Here is a 19,836-nt window from a genome sequence, read left to right as displayed (position 1 = left end):
AGGAGTGGGAGCAAGAATGAGAGAGTGGATAAGAAAGCTGTACAGAGAGCCTTCCGCGGTTATAGTGGTTAATGGGGAGAAGTCAGATACTACTGTCCCCATTGCTGTATGTTCTGTCGCTGGAACCTTTGCTGGCAACAATTAGGAAGAATATAGATATAACAGGGGTGAAGATAGGAGGCGAAGAACATAAAGTAGCAGCTTTCGCTGACGACCTGCTGTTTTATGTGGGAAATCCGAGGATAACACTTCCCAACTTAATGAAGAGCTTAAAGGAATATGGGGAGCTAGCAAACCTGAAAATTAATCCATCAAAAACTGAGATCTTAAATGTTAATCTCCCAAGTAGCGAAAAAGAAAAAATACAAAAAGAATTCTCTTTTATATGGAAAAATAGAGAGATAAAGTATTTAAGGGTTAAATTATCTGCTTCTTATACGAATTTATATAAGTTAAACTATATTCCACTCTTCAATGAGATCAAGGAGGAATTAAGGAAAATGGGAAGAGGTAACCCGTCTTGGATAGGGCGTATAAACCTGATAAAAATGGTAATTGTACCTAAAATCTTATATAAATTTCAGATGGTCCCAGTTAAAATCCCGGAGGCATTCTTTAAAGTAATAAAAAAGATGTTAACAAGATATATATGGAAAAATAAAAAACCTAGAATCTCATATGACCTACTGAGTAGAAATAAGGAGAAGGGAGGATTGGGAATGCCAGACATAAAGAGGTACTATAGAGCTGTAATCTTAGCGAGAATGTACGATTGGACACATAACCCAGAGGGAAAAAGGTGGGTTAAGATCGAAAATGATTTAAGCGGATCTACCTTGAGTAAAAATATATAGGTCCCAGCAAAGTATAGAGGTTTAAAAGATTCCACGAGTGTTTTCACAGTAAATGTTTTTAAGGTGTGGGATAATTTGCACAAATATATGAAATGGGATTTCAATTCACAATTAATATCACTTAGGAACACAGATTTTTTTCCCCCAGGTAGGGAAGAGAGTATAGGAAACTGGTTCAAAAAAGAGGATATTCAACTGAGAGATATAATGGATGGACAGCAGTTGAGAACACTTAAGGATTTGAAAACAGATAAAAGAGAACTTTTTATTAAAATAGATGAATGGAGATATCACCAATTAAAACTCTTTGTTAAAAATCTTCCGAAACCTTTGAGAATGAGAAGGGATTGGAATCCGTTTGAGAGGTTGTTAGATACACGTGGAGATGGGAAACGGGGCACAGCTAAGGTATATAAAATTCTCACCGAGTTAGTTACACACACAAAGCCACTGTATATAGCAAAATGGGAAAGAGACTTGGAACTAGAGATAGATGAGGAAAAACAAGGGAAAATATATAGGTTGATACACGAAAATATAAGTATGAGAGAGGTGGAGGTAAATTATAAATGTTTATCGAGATGGCACATTGCACCAAATGTGGAACACAAGATGAATGGGGAAAAGGTTTCAGAGTGTTGGAGGAGATGTGGAAGAATAGGTACCTTATATTATCTATGGTGGGAGTGCCCAATGATACAAACCTTCTGGGAGAAAATAGTCCAATTAATTTCAATAATCACTGGGATAAAAATAGGATTGAACCCTGAGGTGTGTCTATTGCATAGTACAGATCTACCAGTAAATAGATATAAAGACTCTGGTGTATGGCATTACTTGAATGCGGCTAAAGGTCTGATTCCTAGGTTTTGGCATAGACCAGAGATACCGAGAGAGGAGGACTGGGTAGAAAGAACAAATCAGATATGTAAGATGGAGAAATTATACTACATGCAAGTAGACAAGATGGGGTTATTTTTTAAGAAGTGGAGAAAATGGGAAGATTTTGTAGCAAGATCTACGAAGTAATATCTTAGGAGGAAGTTCTTGTATATTTATTTAGGGAAAAGTCATTAGAAGTATGCAGAGTGGGAGGGTTTATTAATTGGGAAAATGGAGGCATTGTAAGGGGGGGGGGGTTTGGGTGGGGGTTCGGGGGTGGCAGAGGGAAGAAACTAGGGGTTGTAAAGTAATTATAGGGTTTTGGAAAATGATCTTTTTGTATATGAAACTGATGAAGAGATGTGTATATTGTATTGAAAATAAATAAATATTTAAATTAAAAAAAAAAAAAAAAGAAAGGAATGGTGTCTCATTGTTGGTGACAGTGGGAGGAATAGTACCCCATCATTGTTCTCAGTGGGAGGAATTACGCCCCACTGTCGGTGCCAGTGAAAGGAATTATTATTATTATTACATTGAGTTTATATAGCGCCAAAGGGTTTGCTCAGCGCTGTACAATAGAGGGGGGGACAGTACATGAAACATTACAGCAGCTACGAACAGCACACGAGGGGTAAGAGGGCCCTACTCTTTCGAGCGTACAATCTGGGAGGGAGGGGTTAGTGGTACAGGAGGAAGTGGCTGTGGGGGATGGAGTGGTAGGAGGAATGAAGGAGAGCAGCAGTTAGGTGAGGGTGGGGTAGGCTTCCCTGAAGAGGTGGGAATGGTGTCTCATTGTTGGTGACAGTGGGAGGAATAGTACCCCATCATTGTTCTCAGTGGAAGGAATTACGCCCCACTGTTGGTGTCAGCAAAAGGAATGGTGTCTCATTGTTGGTGACAGTGGGAGGAATTGTGCCCTAAGGGCCAGATAAAAGTTAACAAAGGGTCACATCTGGCCTGTGGGCCGCAGATTGAAGACGACTGCTCCGGAGCACTGTGTACTTGTACCCACCATCATTGGTTCTGTGCTATGGCTGTGCTGTTCTCTTGTTTGCGCTCCTTGGATCTCTCCTCTAGTTTGCTATCATGTCGCTGTAGTCCTGAGATGTAATGATTTTGCACATTAATTTTTGAGGCTGGATATTCCTTATTGGAGTGTACGTGGATACATTGTTTTTTACAATAAAATGTTTTATGTTGCTGACACCTTTCTGTGCTCTCTCTCCATTGTTTCACTGTAGTTGTCATATTAGCAGTATTTCAATGTTTTAATTCATTCAAAACAGAATTAAAGAATGTATTTATCTGCCTGGAGTTCAATTTCAATCCACTGTCAAGGCAATATATTAAATTTTAGTATATTATAGGCACAGTCATTTAAAACAGACTAAAGTCAGGAACAATGTATTACAAGGATCAGTATTAAAGCAATAATAAATCCAAAAAGTTATGTTGCAACTTACCAATCCTTAGATGTGGTGGCTACATTAGTTTTCTTTAGGCTTTTTTCCTTTATGTTCACACAGTGAACAAATAGAAAATGGGGGAGGGGGATCTCTCTTAGAGTAGACCCTGCCAACAGTTCTAACATTTCACCCCTTTATCCAAAATTTGAAAAAAAGTTGTGGCTGGACATACATTGAAATGGTTATGAAAATATTTGTATCCAAGGAATTGCTGTCACTGTCTTCATGGGGGCAGGAAACAATTTGCTTATTCTTAGTAAAATTAGTTTACTTTCTTTTCAATTTTTTTTTTTAAACAATTGACTTTTATTCAGAAAGAAAAAGCAGAACATATCGATTTCTATTTCAGTTTCTATTTAAAGTGGAACTTAATTCTCTCAATCAACATTGACCAGTTTGAATCCTTATGCTTCTAGCATTAATAAATAGATAGGAAAGTATATCAGATTTATTTATTTTAAACTGTTTTTTACATGTCTTTAGTTAGTTCCTAGTTTCTATGCCCAGGAAAATGATGTCATACATCCCAGGAGTCTTAAGGGGTGGGGGAGGTTTCCTTAGCTAAGCACACCCTCCTGTCCGCATGCCTGTGCTAAAGGCAGATGGATTCCAGGAAGTAAATACTAAATGAATCATCTACGTTTACTCAAGATGGCCAAAGCCAGAAATGCTGGGGAGGGGGGTTCAAAGTGATTTCTCAGCAAGATAAAGCATGGAGACATGAGTGGATGGGTGAGTTTGATTTGAATATTAAAAATGAATAAATAGCACTTTTGGTTTGTGGTGCTCAGATACAGTGTAGTTCTACTTTAAGTTCTAAAACTCTGTGAACTTGGACATGTGACTTTTTCCAACTTAGTTGTAACACAGTGACAGTGGTGTCCCTAGGGGGGTGCGGGCCGCACCGGGTGACACCATCACAGGGGGTGCAAGAGCAGGATGCCAGCAGAGCTTCTGTGAAGGTCCTGGCCAATTATTGGGGTGATCCCAGATTCCCGGCACAGTGACAGCTGCCCCCGGTGTAGCGGTAAAATGAGTATCCTGGACCCCTGAAGATATGAATCCACTGAAACAACTGCACATGTGTTGGTTTCAGGCCGACAAAGCCGATCACTGATCTCTGACTTTAGCACAGAGCTGCCACAGTTAACCCCTTACAGGCTGCAAACTGCTGAAGCTGATCCTGCGGATCACTATGGGTTGCAAAATCAGTTAACCCCGTATAGGTACATGCGTAGTTGCTTCAGGGGATACATATCTTCACGGGTCAGGATCAGGGGCGGGCTGACAACTCATGGGGCCCTCGGGCAATAGGGGATCATGGGACCCCTGTGTCCTTGCCCAAACTCAAAAAAGCCTATGAGAAAGGTACCAGGGGCATCTCATGGGGCCCCTTACTGACCCCAGGCCCTCGGGCAGTGCCCGAGTTTCCAAATGGTCAGTCCGCCCCTGGTCGGGATACACATTTTACTGCTACACCGGCACCACTCCTTCCTCTCTGGAGGGGTGACACCACGTGTTACCGCACCAGGTGACACCAACCCTAGGGACGCCTCTGCACAGTGAAACTATGTAATTATATCACTCTTGATCTTCTTATATTTCAGGTGGTGAGCGGTTGGGACTACAACATACACTATTTGGTTAGAAAGACAAACTGCTCAAAACTTAATTTTAAAACCAAAGATTCAAATGAATGCAAACTTGACAAAGAAGGGGTAAGTTTCTGTAATAATCATAATAAAAAACAATATACATATAATGTAAGTTATGTTCAGTGATTTCACATATATGTAGCTTAAAAATCTGGTATAAAGAGCTGTAACCATTTTTAGAGAATTTCACGCCTCCTATGTAGATTCCAAATTATAGCTAGTATAATAGGACAATACAATTAGGTACCTGACTCTTCTATAACTAGTTGGAAACATCTTATTTTCTGTCTGTGTTGAAGTTTTTTTTATGTGAAATATGTGTAGAATACTGTAGATATCGCATGGAAATGTAACTGCTCATTGATACGCAGGGAATGAGCTTTATATACAGTATACAGGCACATACATCCAGCTTACAGTCCAACGACAAGAGATGTGCATGATTCATTTTGTTTCAGTTTCATTTGTTTAGTAAATCATTTTGTTTCATCATATTCGTCATGTTATGATGATTGATTTTTGGAACAATTCGTTATTTCGGGAAAGTATATATTCGTTGTTCCGGATCGATTCATATTTTCTGAAATTCTGTTGTTCACACGTTACTTCGGAAGATTGGCTATATTCATTGTAACGTAATTAGTTAATACATATTCATTGGTTATGTTATTAAGTTGAATTCATTTCTCCATTCCTAACTGACCTTGTTTGTTGGGCCACGCACATACACATAAGAGAATAGTCTCTCAATTCAACCCGAATGCAAAAAGAATCTTATTAGAATATTCACGTTATGCTCATTAAAAATAAAAACAAATGGATCTGAATCAATGCAGCTCATTTATTATGCCAATACATTATTTTGGATTCTTCAAACATTAACAAAAAGCCCATGTCATTCGAATGAAAGGAATGAATACAACTTAATTTGTTGTTTTCATTATAGTTTATTGTGGATTAGGTGAAATTCCTTACTTTTGTGATTCAGAGATTCGGGTACATCTGAATCTCCGAATCATGCAAATTTCATCCAAATTTTGATACATAATGAAATGAATCGCACATGTCTACCAACTACTCACAAACAAGTAGACATTTTGGGGGGGATTTACTAAAACTAGTGCACTAAAAATCTGGTGCAGCTGTGCATAATAGCCAATCAGCTTCAGCTCTCAGTTTGTACAATTACGATTTGGCAAGAAAAACCTGTAAGCTGACCAGTTTCTATGCAGAGTTGCACCAGATTTTGCACTTTCCAGTTTTAGTAAATAACCCCCTTTATGCTAGACTGTGCTAATATGTTTATAGATCAGATTAGGTACTAGACTCCCACATGGCTTAAGTTCAACCATTGAAAACTACTAAAGCATTGACACCATTATACAGTCTCACAGAAGTGAGTACAACCCTCACATTTTTGTAAATATTTTATTCTATCTTTTCATGTGACAACACTGAAGAAATGACACTTTGCTACAATGTAAAGCAGTGAGTGCACAGCTTGTATAACAGTGTAAATTTGCTGTCCCCTCAAAATAACTCAACACACAGCCATTAATGTCTAAACTGCTGGCAACAAAAGTGAGTGCACCTCTAAGTGAAAATGTCCAAATTGGGCCCAAAGTGTCAATATTTTGTGTGGCCACCATTATTTTCCAGCACTGCCTTAACCCTCTTGGGCATGGAGTTCACCAGAGCTTCACAAGTTGCCACTGGAGTCCTCTTCCACTCCTCCATGATGACATCACGGAGCTGGTGGAGGTTAGAGACCTTGCGCTCCTCCACCTTCCATCTGAGGATGCCCCACAGATGCTCAATAGGGTTTAGGTCTGGAGACATGCTTGGGCAGTCCATCACCTTTACCCTCAGCTTCTTTAGCAAGGCAGCAGTCGTCTTGGAGGTGTGTTTGGGGTCGTTAACATGTTGGAATACTGCCCTGAGGCCCAGTCTCTGAAGGGAGGGGATCATGCTCTGCTTCAGTATGTCACAGTACATGTTGGCATTCATGGTTCCCTCAAAGAACTGAAGTTCCCCAGTGCCGGCAGCTCTCATGCAACCCCAAACTATGACACTCCCACCACCATGCTTGACTGTAGGCAAGACACACTTGCCACACATGCTTGACACAATCTGAACCAAATAAGTTTATCTTGGTCTCATCAGACCACAGGACATGGTTCCAGTAATCTATGTCCTTAGTATGCTTGTCTTCAACAAACTGTTTGCAGGCTTTCTGTGCATCATATTTAGAAGAAGCTCCCTTCTGGGATGACAGCCATGCAGACTAATTTGATGCAGTGTGCGGTGTACGGTCTGAGCACTGACAGGCTAACCCCCCACCTCTCCAACCTCTGCAGCAATGCTGGCAGCACTCATATGTCTATTTCTCAAAGACAACCTCTGGATATGACACTGAGGTCGTGCACTCAACTCCTTTGGTCAACCATGGAAAGGCCTATTCTGAAAGGAACCTGTCATGTTAAACCGCTGTATGGTCTTGGCCACCGTGCTGCAGCTCAGTTTCAGGGTCTTGGCAATCTTCTTATAGCATAGGCCATCTTTATGCAGAGCAACAATTCTTTTTTTTCAGATCTTCAGAGAGTTCTTTGCCATGAGGTTCCATGTTGAACTTCCAGTGACCAGTATGAGAGAGTGAGAGCAATGACACCAAAATTTAACACACCTGCTCCCCATTCACACCTGAGACCTTGTAAAACTAACGAGTCACATGACATCAGGGAGGGAAAATGGCTAATTGGGCCCAATTTGGACATTTTCACTTAGAGGTGTACTCATTTTTGTTGCGAGCGGTTTAGACATTAATGGCTGTATGTTGAGTTATTTTGAGGGGACAGCAAATTTACACTGTTATACAAGCTGTACACTCACTACTTTACATCGTAGCAAAGTGTCATTTCTTCAGTGTTGTCACATGAAAAGATAGAATAAAATATTTCCAAAAATGTGAGGGGTGTACTCACTTCTGGGAGATGCTCTACTTTATTGTTTGATATTACAGAAAGAAAAACAATCTTTTTGTCTTTAACAATGTTTCTGGATCCATTAGTATATTTAGATAATATTTCACATGTGTACATATTAATAGGGGTAAAGGAAAAACTAGTAGTATTGCAGAATGAGTATACCACAGGTACAATCTATAGGAAACATGTGTGAGTTATGGAGAAAAAATGGAGTACAAATACCAAATATATCAAATGTTCCTTAAAAGATTAGTGTACATAATTATATAAAACACTCTTAGTTGACAGTTAAACTCACTGTGCAGTCAGTAGGGCCAGATGCCTGTTGCATCTGGTTGCATCTGACTTATAAGAATGGCTAAATCAAACTTGTGTGGTTGGGGGCCCTCTTAAAGTGTGACTAAGCCCAGGACCCTGCATTCACTATATCTGGTCTCCCACAGTACACACAACATGGAAATTATTTTAGTAAATATAAACTGCTAAATACCTTTTCTCATCAGCAGTTAGAGCAGTCTTGTGACTTCTATCAGTGTTCAGCACAGCACTGGATAAAGCTTGTAGGAGGAGTTTTTATTCTGCTGTAGGTGGATGCAGGACCCCTGATCTCTGTCTGGACAGTGCTGATTGGCCCTGTGCTGATCCCATGCACTCTCCAAAGAAAAAAAAACCTCTCTAGCAATACACACTAAACTGAGAATGTGCAGAGTGACTCCACACAATATGTTTTATCAGGAGATAAGAGGGGACACTGTAAGAAGGGAAGGATCAGAGAAGTCAGGATCAAACATCCTTTTTACACAGTGCAGAGGATTAGCCCCTTAGGTTCCACAGTGAGTATAACAAATATACTTTACTGCATATACAGACTGATTTTACAGTTGTGAGTTTAATAACACTTTAAGCTGCGCATGCATAGCCCAGGGTGTACACATGCTATGGCAGGAATTATGCCCCCTGTCACATTCGGCAGGCACCACTACACAGTATTGTGTCATTTAGGGGGATAAAACAGGAGGTGAGGAGGCGACATATTGCCTCCTTATGCCTAGTAAATGCATCTAAAAAGCAAGTCGAGTGGGGATTGCTTTTCAGAGGAGCAGCAGTCCTTGCTGCTACTGTAAATGAGACCTTAGTCTGAAATTATATGCATAATAAAACAGTTTAAAATACTTTTATGATTGCTAAAAAATCATGGTTAGTGCAAAATAAATAGAAAACTATCATTTTTTTCTTCCAGGAAACAGGTGAATGTAAACTCCTCATATCTGAAACACCTGATGGCCAAGTAAATGATATCCTCTTGACATGCATATCACAATCTGGTAAGTCACCAAACTACAAAAAAATAGAGTGGCCCTATATTTGTAACCTACAAGACAGGTGACACGTGATGATCCAAGTATATTGTATTTGAAATAATAGGGATCGTTTTCACTCTAGATCTAATTTTGCAGTATCTGTCTCCATCTCTCTATGAGAGTATTAGTATAATAGGACATTCTGGCCATTGAAATTACTTACCGCACAAGTGCTAAACTCGTCAAGCCGCGTCAAGTGTTTTTTCTGCCAAAACGCCGCTATAAGTTGCTGATCGCCACCATTACTAGTAAAAATGAAAAAAATAAAATAAAATTCCAGTATCTATACCGCCATTTGTAAATGCTATAACTTTCAACTAAACCAATTAATTTACACGTATTGGGGTTTTTGTTTTAGCAAAGATATGTAGCAGAATACATTTTGGCTGAAATTTATGACAAAATTAGATTTTTAACATTTATTACTAGACATGTTTAATAGCAAAAAGTCAAATAGTTTTTTCTCAAAATTGTCAGGTTTTTTTTTCATAGCACAAAATATAAAAAAACGCACAGGTGATCAAATACCACCGAAAGAAAGCTCTATTTGTGGGAAAAAAAGAACGTAAAATTAATTTGCAGCATTGCATGACAGCGCAATTGTCAGTTAAAGTAACGCAGCACCGTAAAGCAAAAAATGGCCTGGTCAGGAAGGGGGGTAAATCCTCTGGAGGGCAAGTGGTTAAACTTCAATCCAATGCTGCACAACTATATGTATATATACATGATTTTGCACTTTCATGTAGGGGGCGCGAGTGTCCTACCCGCACTGTCATTCGTGGCTGCAGGTGTCAATCACCGGGTCCCAGCCGGTGATAACTCACCAGCACTCGGTGATTACCGAGGATCTCTGACAGGGAGGAGAACTGTATGTAAACAATACAGTTCTCCTTCCTGTCAGCTAGTGCACACTGATTTTGCACAGCCATCCAAAGCAGTGTAATTACAGTGACGTGCACACACAGAGCTTGCTGTGAAACAGCACACAATTAACCCTTTGCTCGCCCCTCATGTTAACCCCTTCCTGCCCAGTGACATTAGTACAGTGTCAGTGCTTTTTTTAGCACTGACCACTGTATTGGTTTCACTGGGGATGTCAGTGACACCAAGTCAGTTCCCCTGGTGTCGGAATGCATGCCGCAGTCCCACTTAAAGTCGCTGAGCGCCGTCATTACTAGTAAAAATTAAAAAAAAATTACATCGCAGCTTTTTGCCGATTGACAAAGATCCAAAAATTGTCTGTTACCAGTGTGTTTTGCAGACAATTCGCAGCATATAACCAAATATTTACAGTACACTGTTTTATAAAGTGTTAACAGTGCAAGCTAAAAAAATCTTGCTTATTTTAAAATACAGTATAAAATAACTGCAAATGTAGGGTGTCAGCAGTGTAATCAAATATTTTCAGAGATTTTAATCAGGTCAGCTGTTGACATTGATCCAACAATTACTGGGATCAGTGTCACCCAATTACTGTGAAATGTTCTCTTTTTATATTTCCTACAAAAAAAGTTCCCCATCCCCAGAGATAAAGCTTACAAATCCAAGCATATGAGCTTGGTAAGGGCCCATTAGATTGGGGTCTTACTATGCTATTACCAGCCCATATGCCCTTTATTAATTCCTGGCTGCTTCTAGGGATGGGGAGAAAATGGGGCACCTATAACAAAGGGTCAGTCTTTATTTCAGAGGCACTTTACCACACAATTGGTGTCCTATGTGAACAGGTAGGTTTCTACTCCTTTTTTTTTTAACTGGTAGAGGTCCTTGAACCCTTTACCCATTAACTTTGGGGTATTAAGTTTAATTGAAAGCAAATCACATTGCTTTTATTAAACATTAGTAACCGCTAGGAACTTTTCCTCTCCTGCTGTTCATTAATAATTAATAGTTTAACTATTTTATTATTAGTTAATTAATAAAAATAATTAAAAAGGATGTATCGCCTTGCCATACCAACTGATACTATTTTTAAATTCCCCATCGAGGGTGAACTTTGAAAAAACAATTGGCCCTTACTACTCTCATCAGCTGCTGAATGACTGTTAACTGAACATCACTCTAGGAGTACCAGACCATGAACAGAGACAGATTGCGACAGTCTAGTCCCTATTCTCTGAATGGTTAATTTATTAATTTATTCAGCAGGGTTTATTGTTGTTGCAATGGTCCTATTGAATGGATGAAGTAATTAACAATGGCAGTTGGGAAGTAGACCGTGGAAATCTACCTTGATTCCATGGTCCAGTACTAAAACAGATTTGAATTATTCAGTTATTCAGTGCACATCAGCAACTGTTCTGTATATATTTTGAAATGTAGATGGTATCTTTTAAAGAATAGGATGACCTAGCTTGGCACATCAAATCAAATATTTATTTATTTTATTTTTATTTTGAAAGATTAACAGAATGGGGGAGCAATATAATTTCTAGGAAAATCAACTTTTAAGCCTGCTGTACATACCCTGCATTCTCAGTATCTTTTTTTGAATTGCTCAAGATTTTTTATTTTTATAAATGGATTTGGAAAACCTTATTAGTTTTATTAATATTAAGAAATTTAATTTTGTGGATTTTTTTTTAAAAGGTTGATATAGAAAAAGGTACACCTCAAATTATAAGTGATTCAGAAGTGAAAGCATGAGTCTGATGCTTGTGCACATGAACCCTTATGCTGCCTAATGATTTGTTAAACTTCTAATCCAAACACCCCACTGGCCAAACACAGGTTCCCTATGTTTATGGGGACAAGTGCCTCTTCCCCACCACTCTGGATCTGTGGTTGTGGGGGGCTTATCGAATATGGAAGCTCTCTTTAACGATAAGGGAACCTCCAGATACCACTCTCCCCATGTGATTGAGTAAAGAGGTATGTAGTAACTCTACTCATTCACACAAAAAAGAAAAAAGTAAATAAATACACTTTGTTTTTGACAAGTCTTTTAAAAAAAATGTAAATCCATTGTTGATCACATCATCCAGCAATACAAATCCATGTCAATGATGATAAACAACTCCTGACGTCTGCCCAAAAAAAAATCCTACTGACAGATGTCATGTTAACCCCACTCCTTTGCATGGCTTGGATTACCCAGCCAGTAAATGAATGGGGCATGGGTGAGGCCACCGGTTGCTAAGGACACAGTGGGTGCTGAGACCTGACACTTCCTTAGCAATCATTGATGGCAGGGAAGCTGAGCTCTAAATGTGCTGTATGTTTTTCACATTGCACTAAACATATTCTGAAGAGAGGGTTATGTATGACTTGCATGTCTTCTGTGGTGGTTGCTTTGGTGCATGATTTTCCCTTTAGGGCCTTTGTTGATGGCACTTTGGGTATGTGGAAATGAGCAAATTCAGATGAGTTTAGGTACTTCTAAGGTTATTCAGAACTTCATGACAGGTGCAATTGACCTGCAGTTGGCCTCCTTTTAACCTGCATTTTGGAGGTTTAGCACACTGTGTCCTGCTTACCTTGACAGCTCCAGTGCAGAGACAGCACAGGGTTCAAAGTCAGAAAGCAGTGTCGCAGGATGGCAGCATCTGGAAAGCTGCATTAGTCTTGTTGTTTTCAGTATTTAAAATGTAATAAAAACAATGTTCTCTTTCAATTCAAAATAAGGCAGCATTCACACCTGAGCAATGCAGGCAGAATCCTGTGTTTCTGCCCACATTATCAGAAACATGCAAAATGCACATTGTGTTTGCGGTGCCATTATTTTTTAATGACACCACAAACATGGGTAGCAGTCCAAAAAGCATAAAAATTGCAAATAGAAAACTTGCCAAAAAAGGCACATGCGCTACTTTGGGGCATTTGATGCCCACTCAACTGAATGGTCTGCCCTGTGCTGTTGTGCAACAAACTCACCAAAAAACACAGCAAAATAGTGACACGTCGCATCACTCAGGTGTGATTGCAGCCGAAAAGTAACATTTGCTCTTATTTAGATTTAATTTGCTGTTTATGCAAGATTTTCAATAGAAGTTTACTGTAATGTCCTGTTCATGATACTTTTTATGTAAACAACTATGTTTCTAGGAGTTTGCCTTAGCTGTCCTTTAAAGGTGGACCCTGATGACCCTGAACTCCTGACTCTATTAGGCCAAGTTATAGATCAGTACAATTCCAACATTAACGTTACAAAGCTGCACAAGCTTGTCAGTGTGAAAAAGGCAACAAAACATGTAAGTTCATATATGCTTTTGTGATTATATTTACAAGTATGTATTCATAAAATGATCTCTAAGGCTGGGTTCACAGATATGAGGTGCGGTACAACGCATGTGATTCGCACAGGAACCGCACCAAATTCCTGTGCAAATCACGTGGTATTTATCAGCAAAATCCTCGTGTATCTCCGCATCTTGGATGTTGTTAGAAGTCCCAGCAAATTCAAACTATTAGTTCTGGTATGGTATCCCCCATTGCTCTCACTCTGGCTGCTACACAATTGGTTATGTAGAGCGGAGCAGAGAAGCAGGCATAGCAAAAGAAATTAGATTCTCCTAGAAGGGGAGAGGGCTATAAAGAAAGGGGTTGTGTTGGGGATATGACTGTTCCTGAAGAAGTCAAAGCTCTGGAGCTCATTGCAAGTCAATATAAAAAATTACTTCATTTTTCTGTTCTTTTACCTGCACATTTTTAAGTTGGTAACAGGGTCTCTTTTAAATAATTGATAATCCAGTGTGTGATTTGGTACATCTCATCTTAATACAAACTTGTACTGAGAATGTCATTGCTGAGTTTTCCTTCTGAAAATGACAGTCTCTTATTGGTAATTACTCTTTAGCATGCATCACTCCATCCTAAGTACCCCTTAACAAATGCATGTTATCCATTTTGAATGCACAACCATAGAGGATGCTGCCTTAGGTCACCATTTATGTCCCCCCCATCCCCCTTCAACAGTTGATTGTTAGGATTCTTTTAGCCCTTTCTTGTCCTAGAAACCAATAAGGCTGTGCACCATTAGTCCCACAGAGAGACACTGTGTAACAATGGTACTGCACAGCATTATTGGTCACTAGGACGTTGGCAGACGGCCCACAGCATCATTGGTTGCAAGGACGCAGGCAGCCAAAGGACAACTGCACAGTCACTGACAGTGTGGGGGATAATCATACGCAGGGCACACCTCGACATGGTATGGATGTGCTGCACCCCAACATGCCTCCATGAATGCGGTCTCATTTGGCCTCATGGGTGGAATGGCCTTGGGTATGATTTATTGTTTGTTAAAACTCTTAAACTATGGTGATGATTTTGATTAAAGTAAACCTTTGCTTTGGAAAAATACTCTAAAGTAAAAGTAAGTCTATACAGTATACACCATACAGCCCATACTCATACCTGAAGGGTTTCTGTAAACCCCTTTCTTTAGCTGTTCCATGATTTAGACATACCCCCATGCCCTATATGACAGAGCTCAGGGCTGGTGATAGTTGTGTTTTTTTTTTACAAATGTACTAATATGTCTACAAGTACCTCACTGTTCTAAATACTTTCTTACACTCAAATCTTTCAATTGTAGGGATTTCAAGAACAGATATATGAAGTCTTCTTTATCATGATGCCAACTAATTGCTCCAAACCTGATTATACCATACTGGGAGATGAATGTAGCAATGTAGAAAATGCTGTAAGTTCTTGTACAAATGCTTAAGTATAGAAGTATTTAGCAATAAAGACTATTTTAATCATTCCAATAGCACACAGCTATGCTTTCAGTTCCAGGATAGAAAATAGTTACTGTATTTCAATACTAATTTGCCTTAGGAAAGACTGCACTGAGCAAAAATAAATAGAAATAAACATGGAATATATGTGTACATTAATTTTTCAAATCCTTTCCTTAGATTCGATGTTTAGGACTCATGCACATTGGGCATAAAAAAATGCTGTGTTTGATGTTTTTTTTTTTTTGGCATATAGAAGTAACACTATGTTAGCCTATGGGGTTTATTTACTAAAGCTGGAGAGTCCAAAATCAGACTCACTTCTGCATAGAAACCAATCAGCTTCCAGGTTTCATTGCCAAAGCTTCATTGAACAAGCTGAGGTTAGAAGCTGGTTGGTTTCTATGCAGAAGAAAGTCTGATTTTGGACTCTCCAGCTTTAGTAAATAAACACCTATGTGTCCATGCACATTAGGGTATTTACAGGCATATCTGAAGAGGAGCATTTACAGGCTGAAAAAAAAACACCAGCATGTTTTTTAAGAGGAGCTTTCGGGCAGAAGAAACGTTTGGCGCGCATAAAGGTGGCGTTTAGGCACATTTGGCATTTCTTTTAGGTGTAAATAGATTATAGTGAAAAATAAACAGAGGGTAATGTTCAGGGAAAAAAAACTTAAAACGCAAATGCACATAAACACGCTTAAACACGTGTGCAATACAAACCATTATGAACGTTTTTTTAGGCCGCTTGTTTCTGGCAGAAGCTCTGGCATTTTTTCAGGCGCTTAGTGTATATGGACCCTGACTGTGTTTAAAGAGTTAACATGGAGACTTTGCAAGAGAAAACTCCAATCAAAATAAAAAATGGGGTGCAGTCCAGATCAGTTACATTTCCTGCCTTAGTCAGGCAGAGTAAAAGCTAGTACATTGGAAACCAAATGAACTATTCATTATTACTTGCAGAGATTTTCCAACATACTGAAACATCACTGTTAAGTAAGGATCATTCCATTGTCTTTAGCGCACATGTAAATGTAATTTAAGATCTGGCCCAGCTTGGCCATCTAGCAATTGTGGCAATGCTTGGCAGACTGTATAGTAGCATTGGGGTGGTATAAGACTCTGAAAGTCTTAATTAACTCTGCTCAGTACATTCTGTACTGAGTTAGCAAAGAAGCCTATTTTTGATTGAGGATTTGTTCACACCTAACATACTGACAGCATGTTATATTTTTAAATAACGCAAATTATATGTACAATAGAAATTTGTTTTCAATGACACCTGTTCAAACCAATGCATTGCGTTGCCTAGTGTTGTAAAAAACTAAAAAGTCTAGCGTGCTGCATTTTGGGTGTGACCTGGATGTTAGAATTCATGCTAAGTAAATTAAACCCTTAAAAGGAAAACTATTGTGGGTTTGTGTCAGTATTATAAGTATTCTTACTGTCTTTTTATTTGTTGTTATTCCATACACATACAATATATACTGTACATACATACACACACAATGTTGACAAATGAACAATGCAATACATGACAAATGATACCCAGAGCACTGTGGGTTTTCTCAGGAGGAAGCACTGTAGAAGATGTTGAAACCTTTGACAGAGCTGTAAGCAGTAAGAGGGATAAGTCATTGCTGTTTAGTCAGGTAATAGTTCATACTGACCTGACCTAAGACCACAAATATATGTTACATTTCATTTTTTTGCTCTGAGATAAGAAAATATATACAAAACCATTCTATTTTAATGCAACATAAGTCAACATGCAATAACATACATTTTAAGTGTGAATCCAGTCAAAGAGAACATCCCATTTTGGCAAAAAAGACTTATAAAACAGGGAAGGTTGAGGGTTTTTCCACGATAAGTTATAGTTAGAACATACATAGTGTGCCATAATACTGCTGGAACCAATATGGAAAGAATTTGTTATGTTTGGAATGGCATTAACAAAAATGTATATGTTTTTGTCTATGCTAATAAATAAAGACCAGCTCCCTACAAAGTTATCGAGGAGGTAGAGTCTGTAAAAAAAAAAAAATTAAAAGTCTGCAGCTGCAAATCCTGTAGCTGCTGACTTTTAATAATTGGACACCTACCTGTCCAAAGATCCAGTTCTTCATTAGCCTCCAGGTTCCCGGTGCTGGCATCCAAACTAAGGGAAGCCGACTGTGTGGCTTTTGGCTTCACAACCGGCTGCCCATTGAGCACGTGCAAGCTGTGCTGCACTTTGTGAATGGTCCCGTAGTCTTCTGGGACATGTGATGTGTCCCAGAAGACTGCGGGAAGGGAGAGGGGAAGGAGAACTTCCACTTGGATTGCCTATGCAATCTAAGCAGAACTTGCAGGTACTTGCCAAAACTAGGTACCCATTCCCACCCTTCAAGCTAAGTTCGGAAAGGGGAGGGATGTCTAAAGTGGAACTTCCCCTTTTAGGTAGAGCTTTGATATTTTGGTTTTGCATGGTTGCTAGCAAATGTAATCAAACCTAGCTTTTTACATTTCATAGGGCTTCATTTCAATTTCCAATTCCCACAACTGTTGCATAGAATTAAATAAAGTAGAATAAACAACTGGGGACTGTTTTTCTAAAGCCTTTCAGCCTTGGGGTTAGGAAATATTATAAATAGTATTTGGGGTGGGGGCTTTAAAAATTACAAAAAAAGCCCTCCCATTTTCTTTTTTCTTTTAGTATCCACTATCGTGTGATACCACAGTTCATGTTACAGACAAGAGGATTAATGTTCATTCAGCTCCTGAATGTATAGAACAAGGAGTGGTAAGTGGTTTCCCTTTATATTGGAAAGATGGTAATTTAGAATACAAAAAGTAAATAGAAATATTGCATGTTTTTTGCATGTCATGTGTTTGTTTCCAGTTTAAAGTAGAGAAATCCTGACTCAGTAGAATTTAGTTTGCTAAAGCACCGTGTGTCATAAACTCATTTTTTTCAAAAGTTTATGGAAAATGTGGAAAGAAAATGAAAACATATTTTTTTCCACACAAAGCTGTCAATTTATAAGATATTTCTAACACACAGCATGTACATACCAAGAATTACACCCCAAAATACATTCTGCTGCTCCTCCTGAGTATGGTAATACCATGTGTGAGAATTTTCCACAGCTTGACCACATAGAGGGGCCCAGCATCCAAGCAGCACCATCGGGCTTTCTAGGAGCATAAAAGGGGCATAAATTAAACATCTAATTTCCTGAATACCTATCACATTTTTGAAGGCCCTAGAGCACCAAGACCCACAAAATGACCACATTCATCTGAGAAAAGGGTAAACAAAAGGTTACCTGTGGTTTTAGCGCAGTTGTCCAGGCAGCAGGCAGGAATACTTTCAATAGTCAGCACAGAAAGCAGGCAGAGATATTGACAGTACAGCCAGAGAATTGGTACTGGCAGTAGGCATGAACATGGTCCATAGTCAGTACAGGTAGCAGGCAGAGGTGTGGTCAGTTCAGGCAGAGGCATGCTCAATTAGCAGGCCAGGGTTAATCGGCAGCTGGCAGAAATATGAGGCTTAAGGCCTTGATAAGGTAGGACCTGGGCACAGGGGTAGACCCAAATCTCTACAAAGCCTCCGGTCCGCAGACCCAAATTTGAGAATTACATGACCCGGAGAAAACCAAAAAGTTAGTTTTCTCCACTCAGAAAAACTTCTCTGCAGACCCTCACATACGTGAGTCCCCTGTGTTATCTTGAATCCCACTACTACAGTAGCAGGGCAAAATATCAGTCCAACCGGCAGGCAAAAGAGTGGTCAATTAACAGGCCGAGGTCAGTTCAGGTGGAAGGCAGAATCATGGTTGATAGTTCAGGTGGCAAGCAGAGGCATCCTCAATAAACAGGCCAGGGTCAGTTTCGTAGCAGGCAGATGTATGGTCAGTTTAAGCGGTAGGCAGAGGCGTGGTCAAATAACAAGCCAGGGTCAGTCAGGAGCAGGCAGTGGCATGATGAGTGTAAAGGCAAATGGTCAGATGGGAAAAGGCGGGAATTCTCTAATACTGCAGACAAGTATGGTAACGTTGGAAACATTCCCCTATGCAGAGGCCTGGTTGGGAAGAACACTAGGGACAATAATAAATGGTGTCTCGTCTAACTCCCGCTCTGGAGCACACCCAACATTCGTTTTTACGTTTTTGGCCTGTTTCTCTGGGAGGGACTTTATCGGGAAAATGGCGCTCATGGAGTCTGCTCACTGCATCTGAGTGAATGCTTTCTGGTGGGCCTTCTGGGTACAAAAGGGCAGTGATGATATCCTCCTGGTATTTCAGCAAGGTTTCAGGTCTTTCAGTGAACTTAAACTAAAAAGATAAATTGAGACTTTTTTGTACCAGTGGTGGGTTTTTCTGGTCATTAAGATAAACTCCCCCATGAACATATTGTACTCATGTATGCATTTGGGCATCTGGACTGGGCCATTCCTTCTGTCAATTTGCACAAAAGCGTCCTTGTGAATTGAAGAAGGTAAATATACAGCACGTTTGTTTCTCCACTTCATAGCCAATACTTGCTCATTCCACAAACACACCGACTCCCCTCTTTGCAATCTTGTATTTAATACCAGCCTTTGTGGGAAGCCCTTCCTTCTAGTTCTCATGGTACCACAAGCTAGTGTTTGATTTCGGTAGAGGTTGTGGAAAAGGGGCAAGCTTGTATAATAATTATCCACATACAGATGGTAACCTTTTTTGAAGAGGGGGAATAAAAGTTCCTAAACAATTTTCCCACTGGTTCCAATATAATCTGGGCATTGAGGGAGATGCAACTGGGTGTCCTTTTCTTCATACACACAGAATGCATACACGTACCCCGTGGCTCTGTCACACAACTTGTACAGTTTCACCCCATATAGGGCCCTTTTGCTGGGGATGAACTGCTTGAAGATCAGCCTGCCAGTAAAGTGAACAAGTGATTCATCCACACAGATGG

The 19,836-nt window shown here is 39.6% G+C and overlaps 1 protein-coding gene and 1 long non-coding RNA gene across 2 annotated transcripts in view; one reads left to right on the top strand and one right to left on the bottom strand.

Annotated features, from left to right (window-relative positions):
• Nucleotides 1-9,450, bottom strand: part of LOC149463369 (uncharacterized) — a 30,023-nt gene extending 20,573 nt beyond the window's left edge. The window contains exon 1 of the long non-coding RNA XR_016312478.1: nt 9,369-9,450. This is a non-coding gene — a long non-coding RNA (uncharacterized LOC149463369). The remainder of the gene's footprint in view (nt 1-9,368) is intronic.
• Nucleotides 1-19,836, top strand: part of KNG1 (kininogen 1) — a 48,745-nt gene that overhangs the window by 25,720 nt on the left and 3,189 nt on the right. The window contains exons 5-9 of the mRNA XM_089675594.1: nt 4,813-4,923; nt 9,085-9,169; nt 13,250-13,395; nt 14,742-14,849; nt 17,585-17,671. Coding sequence (XP_089531720.1) covers nt 4,813-4,923; nt 9,085-9,169; nt 13,250-13,395; nt 14,742-14,849; nt 17,585-17,671 — 537 coding nt within the window. The remainder of the gene's footprint in view (nt 1-4,812; nt 4,924-9,084; nt 9,170-13,249; nt 13,396-14,741; nt 14,850-17,584; nt 17,672-19,836) is intronic.

This window comes from Staurois parvus, unplaced genomic scaffold, assembly GCF_062004578.1.
Source record: "Staurois parvus isolate SC_StPar_1 unplaced genomic scaffold, SC_StPar_1.0 ptg000155l, whole genome shotgun sequence".
In the NCBI taxonomy this organism is placed as follows: domain Eukaryota; kingdom Metazoa; phylum Chordata; class Amphibia; order Anura; family Ranidae; genus Staurois; species Staurois parvus.
This window is presented reverse-complemented; position numbering and strand designations above follow the sequence as displayed.